Source organism: Eleutherodactylus coqui, chromosome 7, assembly GCF_035609145.1.
Source record: "Eleutherodactylus coqui strain aEleCoq1 chromosome 7, aEleCoq1.hap1, whole genome shotgun sequence".
Lineage (NCBI taxonomy): Eukaryota > Metazoa > Chordata > Amphibia > Anura > Eleutherodactylidae > Eleutherodactylus > Eleutherodactylus coqui.
In genome coordinates this window covers 112715167-112734632 of record NC_089843.1, presented here as the reverse complement: position 1 = coordinate 112734632, position 19466 = coordinate 112715167, and the positions used below count along the sequence as shown (strand labels likewise).

The window sequence follows — 19466 nt, the reverse complement described above, 5'->3', positions numbered from 1 at the left end:
GGGAGCACCGGCCACAACGGAAAAGCGTGCGGCCAAGCCACTCCAAAACCCGTGGCTAAGTTCCGCGGGTTTTGAAGCAGCTCTTTCCCAGCAGAAATCTCAGTTTTTCACTGTGGCCAAAACACGAGATTTCCGTCGGGATTCCCCCATGTGAGACCCCAGCCTAATAGAGTGGGTCCTCCTCTGGTAGTTCAGCTGCTTTACTGTGACATATGAATAGTGCCATATCACGAAATTGGCATTTTTTTATAATGCTAATGTTGAATGTATGAAAGTCCGTCAAAAAATGTTGGTAGACTGCTTTCATTTAATGGTTTCCTCTGTTAGGGGCTTCCCAAAGAAGGTTGGCCGGACTGCCCGTATAGCATCTGATGAGGAGATTCAGGGAACAAAAGATGCAGTCATTCAAGATCTGGAGAGAAAGCTTCGCTTCAAAGAGGAACTCCTAAACAACGGCCAACCGGTACTATTATGATGATCTTCCGCTTTCTGATTTTCCAATGCTGTTATGCAGAATGCTATCTTGGTAAATCTCTTTAAAGGGTTGTCTGGTTACCAAACACCATTCCTCCTATACTACCAACTGTGCAAAAATAAAAGGATTAGTACTTGCCTCCCTCTGCCGCTGTGATCCAGTGCTGCAGCCCCACCGTGGTCCTGGTGTTTTGCTGCAGCGGTAAGGGGACTTACACTAACGTCATCTGCCTCAACTATCAGAGGCTGCAGCGTCACTGTTTTGATCTCCTGGCGTCCTGGTACCCATGATGTGAGTGATAATGCCATGGAAATGGGTGTGGACGGAGGCTGCAGCAGTTGGCTGACTTCTACTGATGTCCTCTGCCACTAAAAACACTGGGACCACAGCGAGGCTGCTGCTCTGGATTAAAGTGGAAAGCAAGGGGTACATCCTGATCCTTTTTGTTTTAGCACAGTTGGTGGTATAGGAGGAATGTTGTCTGTAACTGGACAAACACTTTAACCTTTTGAGATGAACAGAAATGTAGCTGGTCCTGCCACATGTTTGATGCTGCTAAATTACAATCAGAGTTGGCTTAAAATAGTTATAGAAAAAGTGTAAACAATCCTGGGGCCAAAATTTATTCTAGGATCAGAGCTAATATTACCAGTCCCCCTCCATTTGGGCCGCTATGCTGCAGCTCTGCCGGTTTCCAGGCCCCACTTTTTTTTATGATGGCTGAACTGTACATGTAAGTTGCACACTGTTCGTCGCTGCTCTGAGGCACTTCACATTGCTTTTGGATTGGGCAATGCTGGCTAATAGGAGAACAGGGTATAGTGCCTTTATAATACGGATGTGCTACAAATCCACAGTGTGCATTGTATGGTCATCAAAGCACTGTGGTCATCCTAGATCAGGGGTCCCTAACTCCAGTCCTCAGGGACCACCAACAAGTCATGTTTTTAGGATATCCTATGGTAAGAGCACCTGTGGCAATGTCTGAGGACTGGCTATAATTACATCACCTGTGCAATACTGAAGAAATCCTGAAAACATGACCTGTTGGCGGTCCCTGAGGACTGGAGTTGGGGAACGCTGTCCTAAAGGATTGATTTGGGGGCCCGGGAACCAGCGAAACTGCAGCAGACTGGTAGAAACAGAAGGCCACGGTTAATCTTACTCCTCCCACCCTTTTTCAGTCTTGTGACCAGAGAGTTGCTTTAAAGGGATGGTCTTGTGAAGATATCCTATTAGGGCATGTGGACATCCGAGAGGGAAATCCACTGCTCAGGACACCCCTCCATCAACTAGAATGAAGTTACTTTTGGCTCTGGCTGCCTATAATATTTCATTTTCATGGCATCATGATTTCAGGTGTAAAATAAATCTAAAACAGAATGTTAATCCAACTTCTCTCTATCTTTTTCTTAGAAATTGACATATGAGGAGAAGATGGCCCGACGGTTGCTTGGAGCTGACAATGCAGCAACGGTCTTTAACCTTCAGGAGCCAGAGGATGACTTGAATTCACAGGTACAGATATCTGCGGTTTTTAAAACTGCTCACTGGAAGATTATCAGCTAGAAGTTTTGTTGCCATAAACCTCTTAATATTTTCTGGAGAGTTCGTCTGTTCTGCCGATACGACACCTCTAGGAAATGCATACATTATCACTAAAGTGTGCTTTGGCAAGAATAAAAACAACATTCCCCGCATTCCAAGTGCAACGTGACTGCGTCCGCAGAAGGGTAATTAACAAGGAACGAATATTTCAGGGAAGCTTTAAATCAATAAATCACTCAAATAACTGAAACCAGCAGCAGATAAGGCACGTCGTTCGCAGTGAATAAATGTAATGTATTAATGGATTGAGACTCTATGGAAGGGCGTTACGGCTCCATCGGTGACTGCACTCGTGCTAAATGTGAATTCTACATCCATAATGTGCATTTTAGAGCATTGATTTGTACCTGTGTGCATGTCTTGTTTTTCCAAAACAAAGTCCGCCATGCTTATATAGGAATGGCCTTGGCTCCAAGTTTCTTATGGTGTGCATTGTTGCTACCGAAAGGCACATAAACTGGTATTAACCCTTTCCAATCCACTGTCTGACCTCTTCCTACATTCTGATTGAAGCCTATGCAGCTCCGATGTTGGAAGATGTCCAGTAGGGTATTCTTACTATATATTGCCGGCCGCTTTGTTGTCGGGGCCTCTCCGGCATGTCACATACTACACTTCTGGCTCTAGCCAGCAGATGGCGCGATTTGTATAATGGCAGATAGAGAAAGCCCCCTAGGAAACCCTGAATCCTAAATTGGATTGCAAAGGCTTAAGCCACATGTTTTTATCTTAACATACAGTAGTTTGTATTTCACACATCTTAAATGCTAGTTGGTGTGGAAAATATATAAGGCGCATAAGTACCTCCTCTGCTTTAGGTGTAATCTTCTGCAGTACTACCATTGACGATATAACAGTTTGTTTTAAACAGTTCCCAATAGAAAGATCCTGGTATTTTTATAGGAAATTGCTCAACAAGCCAATGTGTGTGTCTGGCACCTGCTGATCCCGCCAGACGTTAATTTTCAGGAGGAAAAAGAGGATATCCACCATAAGCTTAGCGAACACATTGGCGCTCAGTTGTTGGTAGGCATTCATTTCGCTAGAAAGTTGGATGAGTGGTCTACATCTAGGGCTCTTAGACTTATGGTTATTGGTTAATGAGAAAAGTCCTAATAATTCCCATAGTAAGTTAAAGTCCTATGACACTTTGGTGCAAAATGGTGATCTCCGTAGAGGAAGAACATGTTGGCGGTACAATAACCATTTCCATTCTACAAGCTTTCACCTTCTTTTCTACCGTTGCAGGAAGTTTCCTCTGTTTCCTCTCTTGACGCTTCTATAGAGAACCCTCTTGACTTGCAGAAGGTTACTATCCCCCTCTCTTTCATCCCTGCACTTACACGGATCTTGACTCTCACTAAACACTTTACATTGTGTTGATTTGGGCTGTTTTAACATGTGATTGCCATTGACTGTATTTTGTGTAGCCGTCTGTATTTTGCCCCTAAGGTAAGGTAATAGGTAATTATGTCACAGAAGTAGTAATTGAAAATCTATGTGTGAGAAGAAAGGATCACTCTTCACTATGTACTTATCACGCATGCTATGATGTAATTGCATGGCGCTACGGTTTTACTTAGTTTCACTAAATGCTTTTGAGTGCCCATTCAAATCCACCTATATTCACTGGAACTGTTTTATATATTTGCAAGGAGTCTTTCTAAAATGACCATTTAGAGTGTGATAATCTTCAGTCTTGTAAAGCAAATTCATAAAACTTAGTGTAATCTATAGAGAGCAATAGACAAAATTTCGACAACCGTTCAAAATGCAGGCGAATTGCCGTGTGACACAAATGTAAATGACAAAAATGGTAGACCTAAAATATGGAGGGGACATAGAAATAATAACTTTTATCATCAGTTTCTAGTTAGAAAACTTTATGGCTATGTACGTACTGTACTAGTCCTTCCACATCCAACTTACTAATGCCTTTTGTTATTGTAAGCTATTAGATATGCCTTATGTGCTCCATAATCAGAGTATCAATATGGTCATATTTGGTGCATTAAATTTGGTGCATTAAATTAAACTTCCAAGCACTAAACTACTACATCATACGATAAATCACAATCACAGTGAGCCCTCTACAATAGGGATTGTCCCACTGCAGGACTTTTTTCCAATGTATTGCCTACATAACTGATTGAGTAAGCAAACAAAATGGTGTGTAGCCCCCAAGTTGCAGTGGTAGCGCACCTCTCGCCCAACACTAACCGTTTATATAAAAATCTAAGACTGCTAAAAATGCCTCTATGCTGCTGAATGAACACATCCAGAGCTTCACAATCTCTCAAACCTCTTTTTCTCCAACTCTGCTGTATACTTTTGACCAAAAGTCTCTCTCCTCTTACCCCAGCAAGCATGCATGTGCTTGAAGCTCTCGCTCAGAGGTGAGAGCTGTTTAAGCTTACTCTTACACATTCTTATATAATTTCTAGGGTAAGTGATATCTGACATGCATGGCCATCTTCCTGAATGGAAGCGCTCCACTCTGACATAGCAGCAGGTGTGACAGCATGACTGTACGTCATGAGTGGGGCTTGCTTGTGGCATTCTTCTCTTTCCACTTTCCATAGTGTCATGATCAGATTAGCACTATGGGATGTAGAATGAGAGAGAGCACCGCGGGCAAGCTCTACCCATGATGCACAGTTGCACTGTGTTGCCTGCCTCCTATTGCTGCTGATTATTCTGATTCTGTAGGTGGGAATGTCATGGAACCCTTGGCGGACTATTGAGGTGCATCTGGGTGCCATGGCACCCTTGTTGGGAATCATTGCTTTATAGACTTGCTGATAACTAAATAACAAAGTTTCTTTCCCATGGAAGATGTAATTTGTACTAATATATGAATAAAACTTTACCATACATTGTAAATGTACAGCCATTCATATTATAGCCCCCCAAAATAAAAATTTTTACTGGTAAGTTGCAGCCTGCACAGTCAGATTTCATCTTTGTGCTAGTTTCATGCCAGTTAACCATTTTTTGTAACTCATTAAAGGGGTTACCTAGCAAGAAAAACCATTCAAACCAGGTCAGAGTGGTGGGGAAAACATTAGGAGGCCAAACTTGACTCACTCGGCCGTCTACTGCTCCAATTCCACCAGTGCCCCATTCACCGCTGGTCTTCACTTCCTTCTGCACCGATCACTGCCCTTCAGTTGTTAATTCTGTTGTCTCCTTCTACAAAATATTTCCTTAATCTGTTTGCTTTCCATTTTTTTCTAGAAGCTTTTACCCATTTACAGGGAAGTCTCTATAGACCACTCAGGGTTTTGTTTTGTGGAAGAGACAGACCTTTATAACTTAAGCTACTTTTGCCTGAAAAATCGCTGGAAACAGAAAATTTGGGTCCTGTTTACACACTACAATGACAGGACACGGAGCAAGAAATCGCTTACTTGTCTGAGTCACTTGATTTTTAGCTTGGCTAAAAAACCAATTGACTATCTGCCCATGTAAACTGGTAGTTCTTCTATGACACTGGCAGCATGAGAGATACAGGGTTTTGTTTTTTTGTTTTTTTTCTTACCAATATCCACACATCATACTCGCACATTTAAAAATATAGCTGCAGGAATTAATAAGAAGAGAAAAAATTTTTTTAGAATGATTCATCATCTATTTGTAATGGAGTGTCTTTAGAAATGACTTGAAATACCACATTATGCTTCACTATGATTTACACGCAGTACCACATTGTATCCTCACAGCCATTCTGCAACTCTGTGTTGGTCTGCTTGTGCATTCTTTTACTCTGCTCCAAAAAAGAGAAAAATCATAAATCCACTTTAAAATAAGATGTACTATAGGACCCCAGAGAGAAGCCTTTCAGATCATCTTATGCCTATGAAACAATATGGTGTTCAGGCGGCTTCTGTCTCCTGGGCTGACCGATAACACTACAACATTGGGTTTTTATGTGATGTTTATGGGCCCATAAATACTTAGACTGATGTATTTGCACAATAATATTTCACTCCGGCCATCCCCCTAGAGAAAGCAAATTATCCTTGAGGTGTGGAGACTAAATGTGAATGTCGGCAATGTATCTTTGTTCCTTTTTGTAAAATTTTGCACATGCTTTTTATGAGACGCCTGCAGGTTATTCTTTGTACGGATTGCTGTGTTGGATGTAATAAAAAGCTCTGCTGGTTATATATTTTTCAGAATGAGTGTATAGGTTGTGGCAGAAGAACGAGTGAAGCCGTAGGATAGTGGAACTCAGGTGTTGCTCTAAACTTTGTTTTATTTCTGGCTTGTACCAGGAATATGAAGGAAAAACCGTGTGAAATAATGGTAAGAATATTCAGCAAACATTTTTTGTTTTCATCTGGCAGGAATACAAAGTGTCCAGCTTTGAGCAGAGACTCATCAGTGAAATAGAATATCGCCTTGAGCGGTCTCCTGTTGAAGAATACGATGAAGACGTGGAGCACGGAGAAGACTTTGTAGAGGACGGCACTCCACCTCAGTTTGAGACAAAATTGAAGCATTACAAGATGTTTGAAGGGATGCCTGCTACTTTTACCTGCAAGGTGACTGGCAATCCAAAGCCAAAGGTAAGGAATTAGGATTTGCCCTGCACAGGCCAAGTCACAAATCTGTAGTGTGACCTCCCTTCAAAATTAATTTTTTGCTAAGATACAAGGGGTTGGACTTGCCGGCTTGGGGTCGGATTGCTTATATAGCTTAATAAAGAAGAAAATGCAGGAAAATTGGAAATTAATAACTATTCATGGTGAATCTCTGCCATCCATTTACCCCACCCCTTCCCCAGATCCCTAGTCCCATCCAGAGACAGGTGGCACCATCATTACAGGTTCTTTTGTCGGAATTATTTCCAGGAACTTGGCTGAAGGACATTTGGTCTAACGGCACACATTACATGTAGTGCCTTTGACACCCATCCACCATCGCCTCAGTTTTCAGTGGTGTCGTGAACGATGAAACTCAACTTCTACAAAGTGGAACCATGCTGTCTTCAGTGCTGAATCTAGGTTTAGTTTGGGCACTGAAAACAGCTGTGTTCGTGTCTGGGGACCTAAGGGGTGAGCATCTCAATCCTGCCTTTGCTGTGGAGTGCACACTGCCCCCACTGCTGGTGTGATGGTCTGAGGGGCCATCACATACAATGGTTGCCTACTCAAAGTAGTGGTATAAGGAACAATAGGGGATCGGTGATATGTTCAGGAAATCCAGCAGCCACATGTGTTGCACCTCATGGCAGGGTATTTTCCAGCAGGATAATACTCGGCCTCATACACAAGGGGGTCACAGGAATGTCCCCACATCATTGTCATACTGCCGTGGCTGCCTGGTCACCAGATTTATCGCCAATAGTACATGTATGGGACCAACTTGGATGCCAACTATGACAGTCTTTGAGTTTGTACAATCTAAACACTCAGTTACAGCAAATGAGGACTGATATGCCGCAGGATGCCATATCAGAACCCTAGTATGCCTTCATGCCCACCCGTATCACATCTTGGTTCCAAGCTAGAAGTGGTACAACAGGGTACTAGAGCCTCCATGCCTGTATCACATCTTGTATCCAAGCTAGAGGCGGTACAATAGGGTACTAGAGCCTCCGTGCCTGCCTGTATCACATCTTACATCCAAGCTAGAGGCGGTACAGCAGGGTACTAGAGCCTCCATGCCTGCCCACATCACATCTTGTATCCAAGCTAGAGGTAGTATAACAGGATACTAGAGCCTCCATGCCCGCCCGCATCACATCTTGTATCCAACCTAGAGATAGTATATCAGGGAACTAGAGCCTCCATTCAAGGGTTCAGTTTTCCACAGTAAATTATCCTTTTGGTCTGATATCGTAGTCGCTTGCTTGTATCAATGTTGCAATCACATATACAAAGTTTCATTCAATCTCAAAGCCATGGGCAGCATGAATCAAAGACAAGGACACCCGTTTTCCCATTGGTGTTTTAGGCCTTTTTCACACGGGCTACAAAATCGCACGATTTTGTAGTGATGCAACTTTACTACAAAACACATGTATGTGAAGCCCATGGTTTTTCTATGGGCTCTTTCAGACTACAAAACATCTCATATGAAAGAAACCATGAGCTTCACATACATGTGTTTTGTAGCAAAGTTGCATCGCCACAAAATCGTGCAATTTTTGTAGCCCATGTGAAACCGGCCTTAGTTTGAAACACTACAGCGTTTCAGAAAAAATACATTTTGAAGTTTGACTCTGGACCGGAGTTCCGAGTCATGGGGCCGGGCCACGCTGGCCTCTTCACACGTGCTGATTGAAGACTCAAAGCGCTCTCCCTATATACAAGCAGGGACAGAGCTGTCAGTCTTCATGCAGCGGGCAGGAAGAGGCCGATGTGGCCCGCCCCCATGACTCGGAGCTCCGGTTCAGAGTCAAACTTTAAAATGTATTTATTCTAAAACATGGTAGTGTTGCAGGGAAAAAAACACCCACATGGAAACTGGCATCCCTGTCTCCGGTACATGCTGTCTGTGGTTCGGGCAGCATGAACCCGATAACAGAATCCCTTTCAATGCTTGTGCCATGAATTCCATGAATTCAGTTTGCCTTTCATGACGTATTCACAGGCATTTTTAGTGGTGGTTTTTAATTGTGTTTTGTGTTTGTTTTTTTTTGTTTTTTTATCATCTAACTGTTTATAGGAGCTGCAGGCAGGGCATCCAGTGTGGTGAATATAATAATTAAGAATAATTATTAATATTTTTTATTATTTTATTCCCCTCACCCGATGCCCTGCCTGCAGCTCCCATACCGCTAATGTCTGGTCACCCACTACACTCCCCTTCCTGCCACCGCTTGACTGACGTTCCAACACAGGGACATGCAGCTAATCGCTAGATGAAGTGAGTCAGTGATTTTACTGCAACAGTCACATGTACTTGGTGTCTGTGACCTCACTTCAGCAGGAAGTAGAGAGCGGTGGGGAATCGGTGGGGCAAGTATGGTCTTTGTTTTTCCAACACACTGTGGAGGTTTCAAAAAAACCTTTTGGGGCTGGACAAACCCTTTAAGCTATTTTGGAAATGGACTGCTTCTTTGGAAAACTGTGACCACCGCGGTGCTTATGTGTAGTTCATCATTCCATGTATTGTCCTGTAAAAGGTAATGGCAAAAAAGTTCTCTAGTGAATCTTCTCACTTTTTTTTTTTTTTTTTTGTATAAATTCTTTATTTTTAAATTTTGGGGTGGGTACAGAAAGAAAAAAGGGAAATCCACTTATCCGGATCAAAACCCGGGAAGCATGTGGGAAAGAAAAACAAGAAACAGTTTCTCTGCGAACATGCAGAGCATTATTAGAATAACTAATTAAAAGTGGACGATTCTGTTTAATTATCCAAATGGCATACAATATTTAAATTGTAATAGAAAGTACATCTATGCTGAATGTAGTCAGGTGGCAAAAATTCCCTCTTTTTTTTTTTTTTTTTTTCCCTCCCCCTTTTCCTTACAATCGAGAGAGTGGTTTGTCATTAGTAGGCTTATGCGTTGCTATTAGGTAAGAGATTCTGTCTGTTTTTGTATCATAGCCATTTACTCCGAGTCTCCAGATATCTATCCAGATTCTCATCTCGGAGGCATCTAGTTTTTTCATAGCTGCTCATGGTATTCAGCTCAGTGTTCCACTCTTGAATGACGGGGGGGATCTGTATCTTTCCAATGTCTGGGAATTAATACCTTGTCGGCGTTTATGAGGAATGGAAGCAAGTTTTTCTTTCCCATGTTGCCGATAGCTGGATTCAAATTTAATAGAAATAGTTTTGGGGTAATAAGTAATTTTGGTTCCTAAAATAGAACCCTTCTGTACAACAAAGAAACACCCTCCTATGTAGCTAGTTGGGAGAAAGTTTTAGATATATCATTCTCTCCAGAAGTGAAACAAATCTTACAAAACTCACACTCAAGCTTAATATATATACGCGCTTTCAGGAACTAAACTACAAGATCATATCAAGATGGTACAAAACCCCCGAACTTAACAAAATAGATCTAAACTATTCTTCACTCTATTGGCGGTGTCTCAAAACAAAAGGCACGCATTTACATATATGGTTCTCCTGCCCTTTACTTCAACTCTTTTGGTATGACTTGCAAACTAGGATCAATTCTATTTTAGGAACCAGAATCTTCTCACATTTTATTTTCTGTGTTTTAAACTAGAAAGGTGCCAATCCCTATTCCATGCACAACTTTCTTTACTTAAAGGGGTTTTCCAGGGAAAATACTACTTATGACCTCTCCTCAGGGCTGTAGGCACAGCTCGTGTTTATTTCAATGCGAGCCGTGCCTGCAGTTACACGCGGCGGCCACTACAGAGCTCGGCACGAGGCATCCACTGCTTTCGCTCCGACCTCTATGTATTTGCAGACGGACCCTGGCCAATCAACTATTGATGACCTATCCTGAAGGTAGGTCATCGGTAGTATTCTCCCTGGAAATCCCCTTTAAATGCATAACTATAAGACTACTTTTATGGCATTACTCTTTTACTATGTACCTCCGTGTATTCTGTTATGTTCTGATTGAACCCACAAGGGAGAAGTGCATTGGCATGACATATTTATGTAGGCCTTTACTAGGGTATCTTGGTGTGGATTTTGTAGGCTCATCCTTATCTGGGCTGTCTAGACTACTTTGAGTAACAAATATAGGTAGAAATGTTATATGGTTTTTCCTTATATTTCTGTCATTTTGGGGACTTTTGTGTGTATACATATAGCATTTACCAGTGCAATTTTCTATTCAAGCATTATTCCTTGGAAGCACATGGTGAACTGGCAAGACGCAAACATTATTTCTGGCACTGAAATCAAGTGGACTCGACAGGTTTTTTTTATATATACTACAAGAAGTTGGGTTTTAGTGACTATTTACTGTGATGATGCTCTAGTATGTTCTATATGTTTTAGTAATAGGATATTGGCCTATATTGTAGGCTTGCTGTACCTGGAAATAGTAGTGTATTAATCACTGGGAGGAATGCATATCTTACATGTACAAGACCGTACCCAGACAATAAATGCAGTGTAAGCTCACATACCACAGATGAATACCTCAATGCCTGGAAGTATGTCCCTTAACAAAAGAAGGCCTTTCACGTACCCCCAGGAACCAGTTCTAAGTATAGAGATATTTGGCTAATGGAGTATAAAAATAAACCAGATTTTGTACAAATAAACCATTGCTATTGTTATCCGTAAAAATGTGCGCTATTTTTTAAATTGTATTTTTAAGGATTAGTTTTTCTAATTTGCAGAGCATGTTGTATTTGGAAGATGGAGTATATTGGCCATTCTCCTTAATAAATGTTTAATGTTCCGTTTTAGAATAGTCGGCGGTGTGGGAGAAAAATGCGCCCAGTATTTATTCTGCAGCCTTTTTACTTGCACTGAATGGGACCTTTCTTCTCTTCTCTCCACATTACACTTTAGAAACTTGAGATCAATGAATGTCATAAAGGGATATTTCGGATCCTTGAGAAAATTATTAGGGTTGGCAGATCGCAGCTCCAGTACACTTTACAGAAACAGCAACAGTCTCATAGCAACCTATTTATTAGACAATATGCTAGACATTCCAGAAGTAACTATTGGCATCCAAGCGGAGTTTGGACACGTCTGACGTGCGCTACAGAATCCTAATAGTTAATTCTAAGCATGTAAGACAAGTAGTATCTGTTTGATGTGATTATATAATCTCCATACATAATATGCTAAAATGTTTCCTATACCCAAAGCTTACCTCAGGATTATGCTGGCTGCTTGTTAGCAGAGGTCAATGCATATTGGGAGCTCCGATGCCAACAACCTAGTACGATAAGAGCTGAAGGATCAAATGCTTGAAAAATGAGGATAAACCAGGGACCATGTGATTTTATTTACTGGTTTTAATCTAGAGCATCTGATATTTACACTGCGCTATCATAGACAAGCATTGTAACATAATGTGTACGGCAGAAAAGAGACATGTCCATCTAGTTCAGCATGTTACCATGCAATGTTGAACCAGAGGAAGGCAAAAAAAACATGATGTAGAAGTAAATTTTCCTCATTTTAGGGGGAAAAAAATTCCCCCCCGACTCCAAACTGGCAGTCAAAATAATCCCTATATCAACAACCCCTCTAATGCTATCAGTGGCTATAACAGGTAGTAGTAATGCACTCAAGAAAGTCGTCCAGGCCCCTCTTGAACTCCTTTTAATGAGTTCACCATCACCACGTCCTCAGGCAGAGAGTTCCATTGTCTCATTGCTCTACAGTAAGGAACCCCCTTCTATGTTGGTGTAGAAACCTTCTTTGCTCTAGATGAAGAGGATGCCCTCTTGTTTCAGTCACAGTCCTGGGTATATATAGATGATGGGATTGACCCTGATATCTTTATACATAGTTATTGTGTTGCTCCATACCCATCTTTTTTTCTAAATTAAATAACCTCAATTTTTGATAAGCCCTGGGTATTGTAGTACACCCATTCTATTAATTAACTTTAGTTGTCAGTCTCTGAATCTGCTCAAACTATATGTCCTCCTTGAGTACCGGTGCCCAAAACTGTACACAATATTCTGTGTGTGGTCTGTAAAGGGGAAGAACAATGTGCTCGTCATGCGCCCCTAGACCTCTTTACATGCACCCCATTCTATTTGCCTTTGCAGCAACTGCCTGACACTGGTTGCTCCACTTGAGTTTAGTAAATTAAAATCTCCAAGTCAGTTTTACGCAGTCTTTTCCATTCAGTGTGTAATGGTTACAAGAATTTTCCCTGTGCATTTTTTTTTTTTTTTAGGCAGAAAACCTTCATTTCTGTAAATAAATAGCCAATGAAATAAGTAGGAAAATTTCAATCCTGTTAACAGATGATTTAACAGACCGTTTAACTGGAAGTACCTAAACAATTGTATATGCTGCTGCAATCACACGAGGAGTAAAGAAAAATAAAATTCTCTTACAAGGGAGATTTTGAGGTGATAAATGGTTCTCTTTACAGGGTTTTCACTGATTTAAGTGCGCGGTGTAACTTATCTGAGTTTCGTTAGAAAGTAAACTTTTAGCAGAGTAGAAGTATGTCTTTAGAAGCTATGTTATCTGTGCCCCCCCCCCCCCCCCCTTCATGGTTTTGGCGTTGCCATGATCAGTTCTTTCTGTATTGATGGTAGGATTGCTGTCTTTCTTACCAAAAAATACTGGCCAAGGTTAAAAGATGGGTTGTGGCTTACGAAGTGTGAGCACACCGCTCCCAAGTACAGCTATCCTAAGTGCTGTACATATGTAACTTATACCGCAGCAGGTAAACTGTACAGAATCTACTCAAAACTGCAGCGTGTATATAGTGGTGCCAGCCTCCCAGTAAAAATACAGGCCAGGCAGGTAGTGTAACAACTTAGTCGCAGCCCTAACTGATGGACAGAAACCTCGGCACATGACAAATTATATTTTATGGTAAACACTTTTCATTTTTTTTAACCCTCTCCAATCCACTGTCTGACGTCTGAAGACCTTATGATTTAAGGCGGTACAGCTCTGATGTTGGAAGACGTCCGTTGGGGTTCTCTTACTGTATATTGCCAGCCTCTCTGCTGTCGGAGCCTATCCAACGTGTCACCTCATGCAGTACTGGCTTTAGCCAGCATATAGCGCTGTTGTATAGCAGCAGAAAAAGAGTAAGCTCCCTAGGAAAACCAGGATACAAATTGGATTGGAAAAGGTTAAATGACATATAAAAGAATCCCACATAATCAATATGGGAACAATATTCTAGTTTGGTGCTAGGGCCATCTTCCTATATGTAATACTTGGCCGTATAGTTTACATTACATTTAGGTATCCATTTTGCTGTAGAAATGATATATGCTCACTGGGAATGTACAGAACGTCCAATGGATTTATCCGCTCATAATACAAAGTATGACAAATTTTTACCAGCAAATGTACCCTATTCCAAATGGAATACTTTGCTTTCTCAAGGGGCGATTAATAAAACTGTGAAAGGCGTGTTAGGGTCTCAGGTCCTTGGTTGTTGCTTGGGGTCTTAGTAAGCTGCAATCTGGTTGGTAATGATTCCGCTCATCTTATTGCGATTTTAAAGAAAAAAAGACTGCAATGATTTGGAAATCTTATGTAACCATATTTTATTCACAACAGAAAATAAAGCACATATCAAAAAGTGAGCCATTTTACCACGTAAAAAAAAAAAAAGTACTCCTTTTAGAAGGATTGATGGCAGCAACACATCTAACAAAAGCCCAGACAGGGCCATGTCTACCATTGTGTAGTATTCCCTCTTCAAAGGGCTGACGACCACTTGTCTGTGAGTGAGTGCTTCACATACTCTGGCGCTGATCACATAACTGTGACATCATTGCAGGTCCTAAAGCATAAAACATGCAGAGCCTGACAGCAGCCGTGTGCTGACAAGACCTCTGATGTCACCATCATGTGATCAGTCACCTGGGCTCTGACCTCCGCCCCTGATCACATGATGGTGACATCACTGTATTTAAAACCTGCAGAGATGGACAGCAGCCATGCGCTGACAGGACCTATGATGATGTCAGTCATGCGATCAGTCACCAGCTCTTGGCTCCGCCCTGATCACATGACTGTGATGTCATCACAGATCCTAAACCAGCTGAGCCTGACGAATGTATGTAGTACAACTGTGTGTGTCACGTGCATGTAGCAGAGCTGTGGATGGTGTGTGTGACGTGCGCATGTAGCAGAGCTGTGTGGTGTATTGCACCACTAGAAACACTGGTGCTATAATTTCCTAATTGTTATAGAAAGACTAGTAACTGTCTGTAACCATCTGGAAAATGAGACCAACTGCAGGAGTTTTGGGAGAGGAATGTTGTCCCATTCTTGTCTGATGTAGGATTCTCGCTGCTCAACAGTCCAGGTCGTCTTTGCTGGATTTTTCATTTCCTAATGCACCAAATGTTTTCTATTGGTGAAAGGTCTGAACTGCAGACGGCCGGTTCAGCCCCCGGACTCTTCTGTGTAGCCATGCTGTTGTGATGGATGCAGTATGTGGTTTACCATTGTCCTGCTGAAATATACAAGGCCTCCTCTGAAAGAGATTTCTGGATGGAAGTGTGTATCCTCTAAAACCTCTATGTAATTCTCACCATTGATGATGCCTTTTTGAAATGAGTAAGCTGAACTGCTCACATCCTAGGCACTGATGCAACCCCATACCATCAGAGATGCAATTTTCTACTAGTACCACTTTTCCAGCCTTTCATAAACTCTGTGCAAACTTTTGTAAGATATGTTTCTGCCATCAATTTCTAAATGGGTTATTTTTCTTTTTTTTTTTTTTTGGAAAAATGTCTCACTTTTTTAATTTGTGTTCTATTGCAAATAAAATATGGTTATGAGATTTCCAAATCATTGCATTTATTTACATTTTACAGTGTCCCACCTTTTTTGGAATTGGGGTTCTATATATATTTTTGGTTCTGTTCATTTATTTATGCTACCCTCATTCATTGGTGTTAAATGCTGAGCACCACCCTTTGTCTGTTTTCATTGTATGTTTTAAGTGGGTAGTCAGAATTTGTAATTCTTTAATACATTACAGCGGATTTGAATGTACCCCAAGATAGCTGACTGTCTTAACTGTGCAGCCAGAAAAATAATCCTTGGCAGTGGCACATCTCCTCATGAGAGTGGGGGTGTGTGATGTCAACAGCAATGAAGGTTTATGGGGGGTTTTGACCACTCCCCCCCCCCCCCCCCCCCCCTCCCTTTCATGTAATTATATTGTAAATTGCTGTAGTGTTTCGGGTCGCGTTCTGCAGCTGAAATTTTGCAATTTTGCATTGCGTAGACACAGCTGAATGATATTACAAGTCGAATGAGGATCCTCATGGCTGATCCTGATCATCAACGATCATGGTTAGAGGAGGGTAATACCTTTTGGTTTTTACAATCACAGCATTTCATGGCTCAGAAGACAATACGATGAAAGTCTCCACTATAGAAGTACACAGGATGTTTGTTTGATTTTTGGCTTGTAAATAAATAGGCATTTCTGAAAGTGACACTCTAACAACCAGGAGAGGCCTTTTGTTACCTACAGGCTATTACTGATAATGTGGTGTCTTTCTGTTGGAACGTTCTGTACAGCAAACACAATGAGTGAGCGATGTTCTCATACAGCGAGGGCTTGGAAGGTACAGCTAAGTACGAGAGATGCTGGATTTATTGTGCTTTCATCTGTGTCCAATTACATGATTCATCAGCTTTATAAAGCAACAGTAGTAGTACATGACCAGCGGGATGGAAACCTCTGATACTCGATATCAAAACTGCAGTCATACCTGCTGTACTTTTTATAGCTGTTTTTATAATAGGGGTGTGGGGTTAATTTTAGGTGCTGTTCATGTTTTTATATATGAAAAAGGCTTTGTGAATGTTGCACCTAGGATGGGTATGAAATATAATATACTGTATATAGCATGCTGGGCAAGAAACCTCTTATACAAAAAGGCACTCAGTTGTTTGTTTATGGCCTGAATGTTGCACATTCAGCAGATCGTCATAATGGAGCCTTCACACTGTTTTCCTGAATCTTCTCTTTAAAGCAGTACAAATTCTTTGTTAATATTTCATGCCACATAAACTGTTTGGGTGGGAATGCATGTTATGCCCACCTCATTGGCAGTAGAAGTGAAAGGTCAATATGTCGGAGAACTTCTCAATTTGTATCTCTAGACATACTTGGCATCTGTCATATCGGTATAAGAAATGCTATCTTTACTCCTTAGGGAGAGCACCTAGATGGTGAGTGAGGAGACTCAAATGGCCATGCACACTCCTCTGGGTAATATGCAAATAAGGGAGATGGAATGAAACCTCCACATTGCCACCTATTGGAAGGAAGCATTCCTTCAAGCCAAAGTCAGACTTTTTATGCAAGCCTTGTAACAATGACCAGGAATTCATATCGTAATGTCTAGTAATCGAGATTGTGTGACCCTATGAAAATATCAAGCCATTATAGAGACCCAATAACCTAGATGGCTAATGCTGATCTCAGCTGGACCCAAGACACAACTGTTTGCATATTGCCACCTATCCATGCTGTATTTATTAAAGGGGTTAGTTATTCAGCCAAAATCATTTAGCACCAATCTACAAAAATGGTTGATAAATGGATGATCGCTGGGGGTCCAACCACAGGGACCCCAGGGATCTTGAGAATGGCACACCCAGAGTTTCCCTAGTGAATGGGAGGGGTAGTTTGCGTATGTGACCACCTCATTGTTTACTGTATATGGAGATGGTCGATAGAAATGAATTGACCAATGGTTATGCATGCATGCACACCGCTACTTCATTCACTACGGAGAATTGGGTGTCCCATTCTCATGTTCACAGTGATCATACATTTATCCCCTATCTTACTACTGGGGATAAATGTTTTTGGTGAGGTAACCCCTTTAAGACACAGCCATAATGGAGCCTTCTCACTGTTTTCTGGAATCTTCTCTTTGAAGTGGTACAGATTCTTTGTTAGTGTTTCATGCCACGTGAACCGTTTGGGTGGAATGCATGTTATGCCCACAAACTGAGGATGTCTTGTAACCTTTCAGAGATTTGCATTCTTGGCAGCGCTTAAATCCATTTTTCTTTGTTTTAAAATGGCTTTTGGATCCGTGTGCTCATTTGTTTGATATGTTGGACTAGAAAAGAGTCTATGAGCAGCTGCCTAGACCTACAGCTGTTGTCTGTATATGCTTCCTGGCGCTGATGCGTCTCTTTGCCCTCCAGTAACAAGCTTCTCCTTCTCTCTGTATCGACAGATATATTGGTTTAAAGATGGTAAACAAATCTCAAAAAGAAGTGAACACTACAGGATCCAGAATGAACCTGATGGGACCTGCTCTCTTCATACCTCTGCCTCCGCCCTGGATGACGATGGAAACTATACCATCATGGCTGCCAACCCACAGGTATTGTTACCTAAGCCACATCTCACATTCCGACACGAACTCATCTTCATCACATGCCATTTCAACCACAGCAACTTATATCTTCCACCTATGGGTGTGGTGGATAATGTTTATTTCATAAGTAGTAGTCTCAGAATGAACATCTCTTATGAAGATGTCTGTCTGCTACACGTATAGTTTGGGCTATTTGTATACTCTATAGAGATTAATTTCAAATTACTGTTTTTTTCTATAATGAGCAATAATGATTCTATTTTATGCAATCTATATTTTCTACATCAGTGTAAAGTGATTCTTTACTGTAAGAGCAGTATGATTATACAATTCTCTGCCTGAGGATGTGGTGAACTTGTGAAGGCTACAGATGGGGCCTGGATGCCTTTTTCTAGTATTACAAATTATGGTTAATGGATTACTGAGAATGGTTCACTGATCCAGGGATTATGTTGATTTCCAGATTGGAGTCTGAAAGGAACGCTTTCCCTAAAATGAGGGTACATAGGGGTTGATTATTTACCTTCCTCAGTCTAGATCAACATTGCAGGATAAGCTGAACTGGATGGGTGTGTTGTCTTTTTTTTAATTTTTTTTTTCTCAACCCTACAAACTGTTAGAAATAATCAAGCAAAACAAATTCATATGTCTGTTTAAAAACTTTAATGATTGTGAAGTGGTAGCCGTCGATTAAAGGGATTCTGTCACTAAAAAAGAAAAATGCTCTACTTATCTATTCCTCCCCCATCAGCTCTTCACCTCCCTTATCTTCTCCTGCAGTCCGGGGGCTCACTTCACCTCCAGCTGCCTGATTCTTCTCCTTCCTGTAAGGTTATGTACATTTGGTTGGCAGTCTTCCAATGTAGGTTATGTCACAGCTCACAGGCCAGCAGGAGGACTGCCTATCTTCTTCAGAGATTGCTCATGCGAGCTGTCTCTGAAATAGAATACAATTCCTCCCTAGGCAGTGAAGCTACAGCACAGGGATGTGACCTTCACTGACCCAGCCGGATGGTATTTGTGATAAGCAGCCCTCATAACAAGCTGGGCCCAGCCTGCAGTGAGCTGACCTGGGGCACTGGAGAAGCTCAACCAGGAGAAGATGTGATAAGGAGACAGACAGGGAAGGAATAGGTAAGTTTTTAGATAATTTTTTTAATGACAAAACCCATTTAAAATAGCACATCTAAGGCCTCATGCCCACGGCCGAGTTGGATACCCAATGCGAGATTCTCGCAGCGGGATGAGACCCGTGCCCCTGCATTGACCTCTTGCTTACCCATCCAGCATCCCCGCGCTGCTCTGCGATGTGCAGAGCTGGCACATCTGTGGTGCCGTTGCCTCGATTTTGTTACTGCACAGATGTTCTGCAATCAAAATCGCGGCTGTCTGCATAGGATTGCGTG

General features: G+C 41.6%; 1 protein-coding gene across 4 annotated transcripts in view; it reads left to right on the top strand.

Moving 5' to 3' along the window:
• The window catches only part of PALLD (palladin, cytoskeletal associated protein), a 290555-nt gene that overhangs the window by 249144 nt on the left and 21945 nt on the right, over positions 1-19466 (top strand). For all 4 annotated transcript variants that reach the window (XM_066573548.1, XM_066573549.1, XM_066573551.1 and 1 more), the window contains 4 exons: positions 328-463; positions 1892-1993; positions 6433-6654; positions 17917-18066. In XM_066573548.1, coding sequence (XP_066429645.1) covers positions 328-463; positions 1892-1993; positions 6433-6654; positions 17917-18066 — 610 coding nt within the window. The remainder of the gene's footprint in view (positions 1-327; positions 464-1891; positions 1994-6432; positions 6655-17916; positions 18067-19466) is intronic.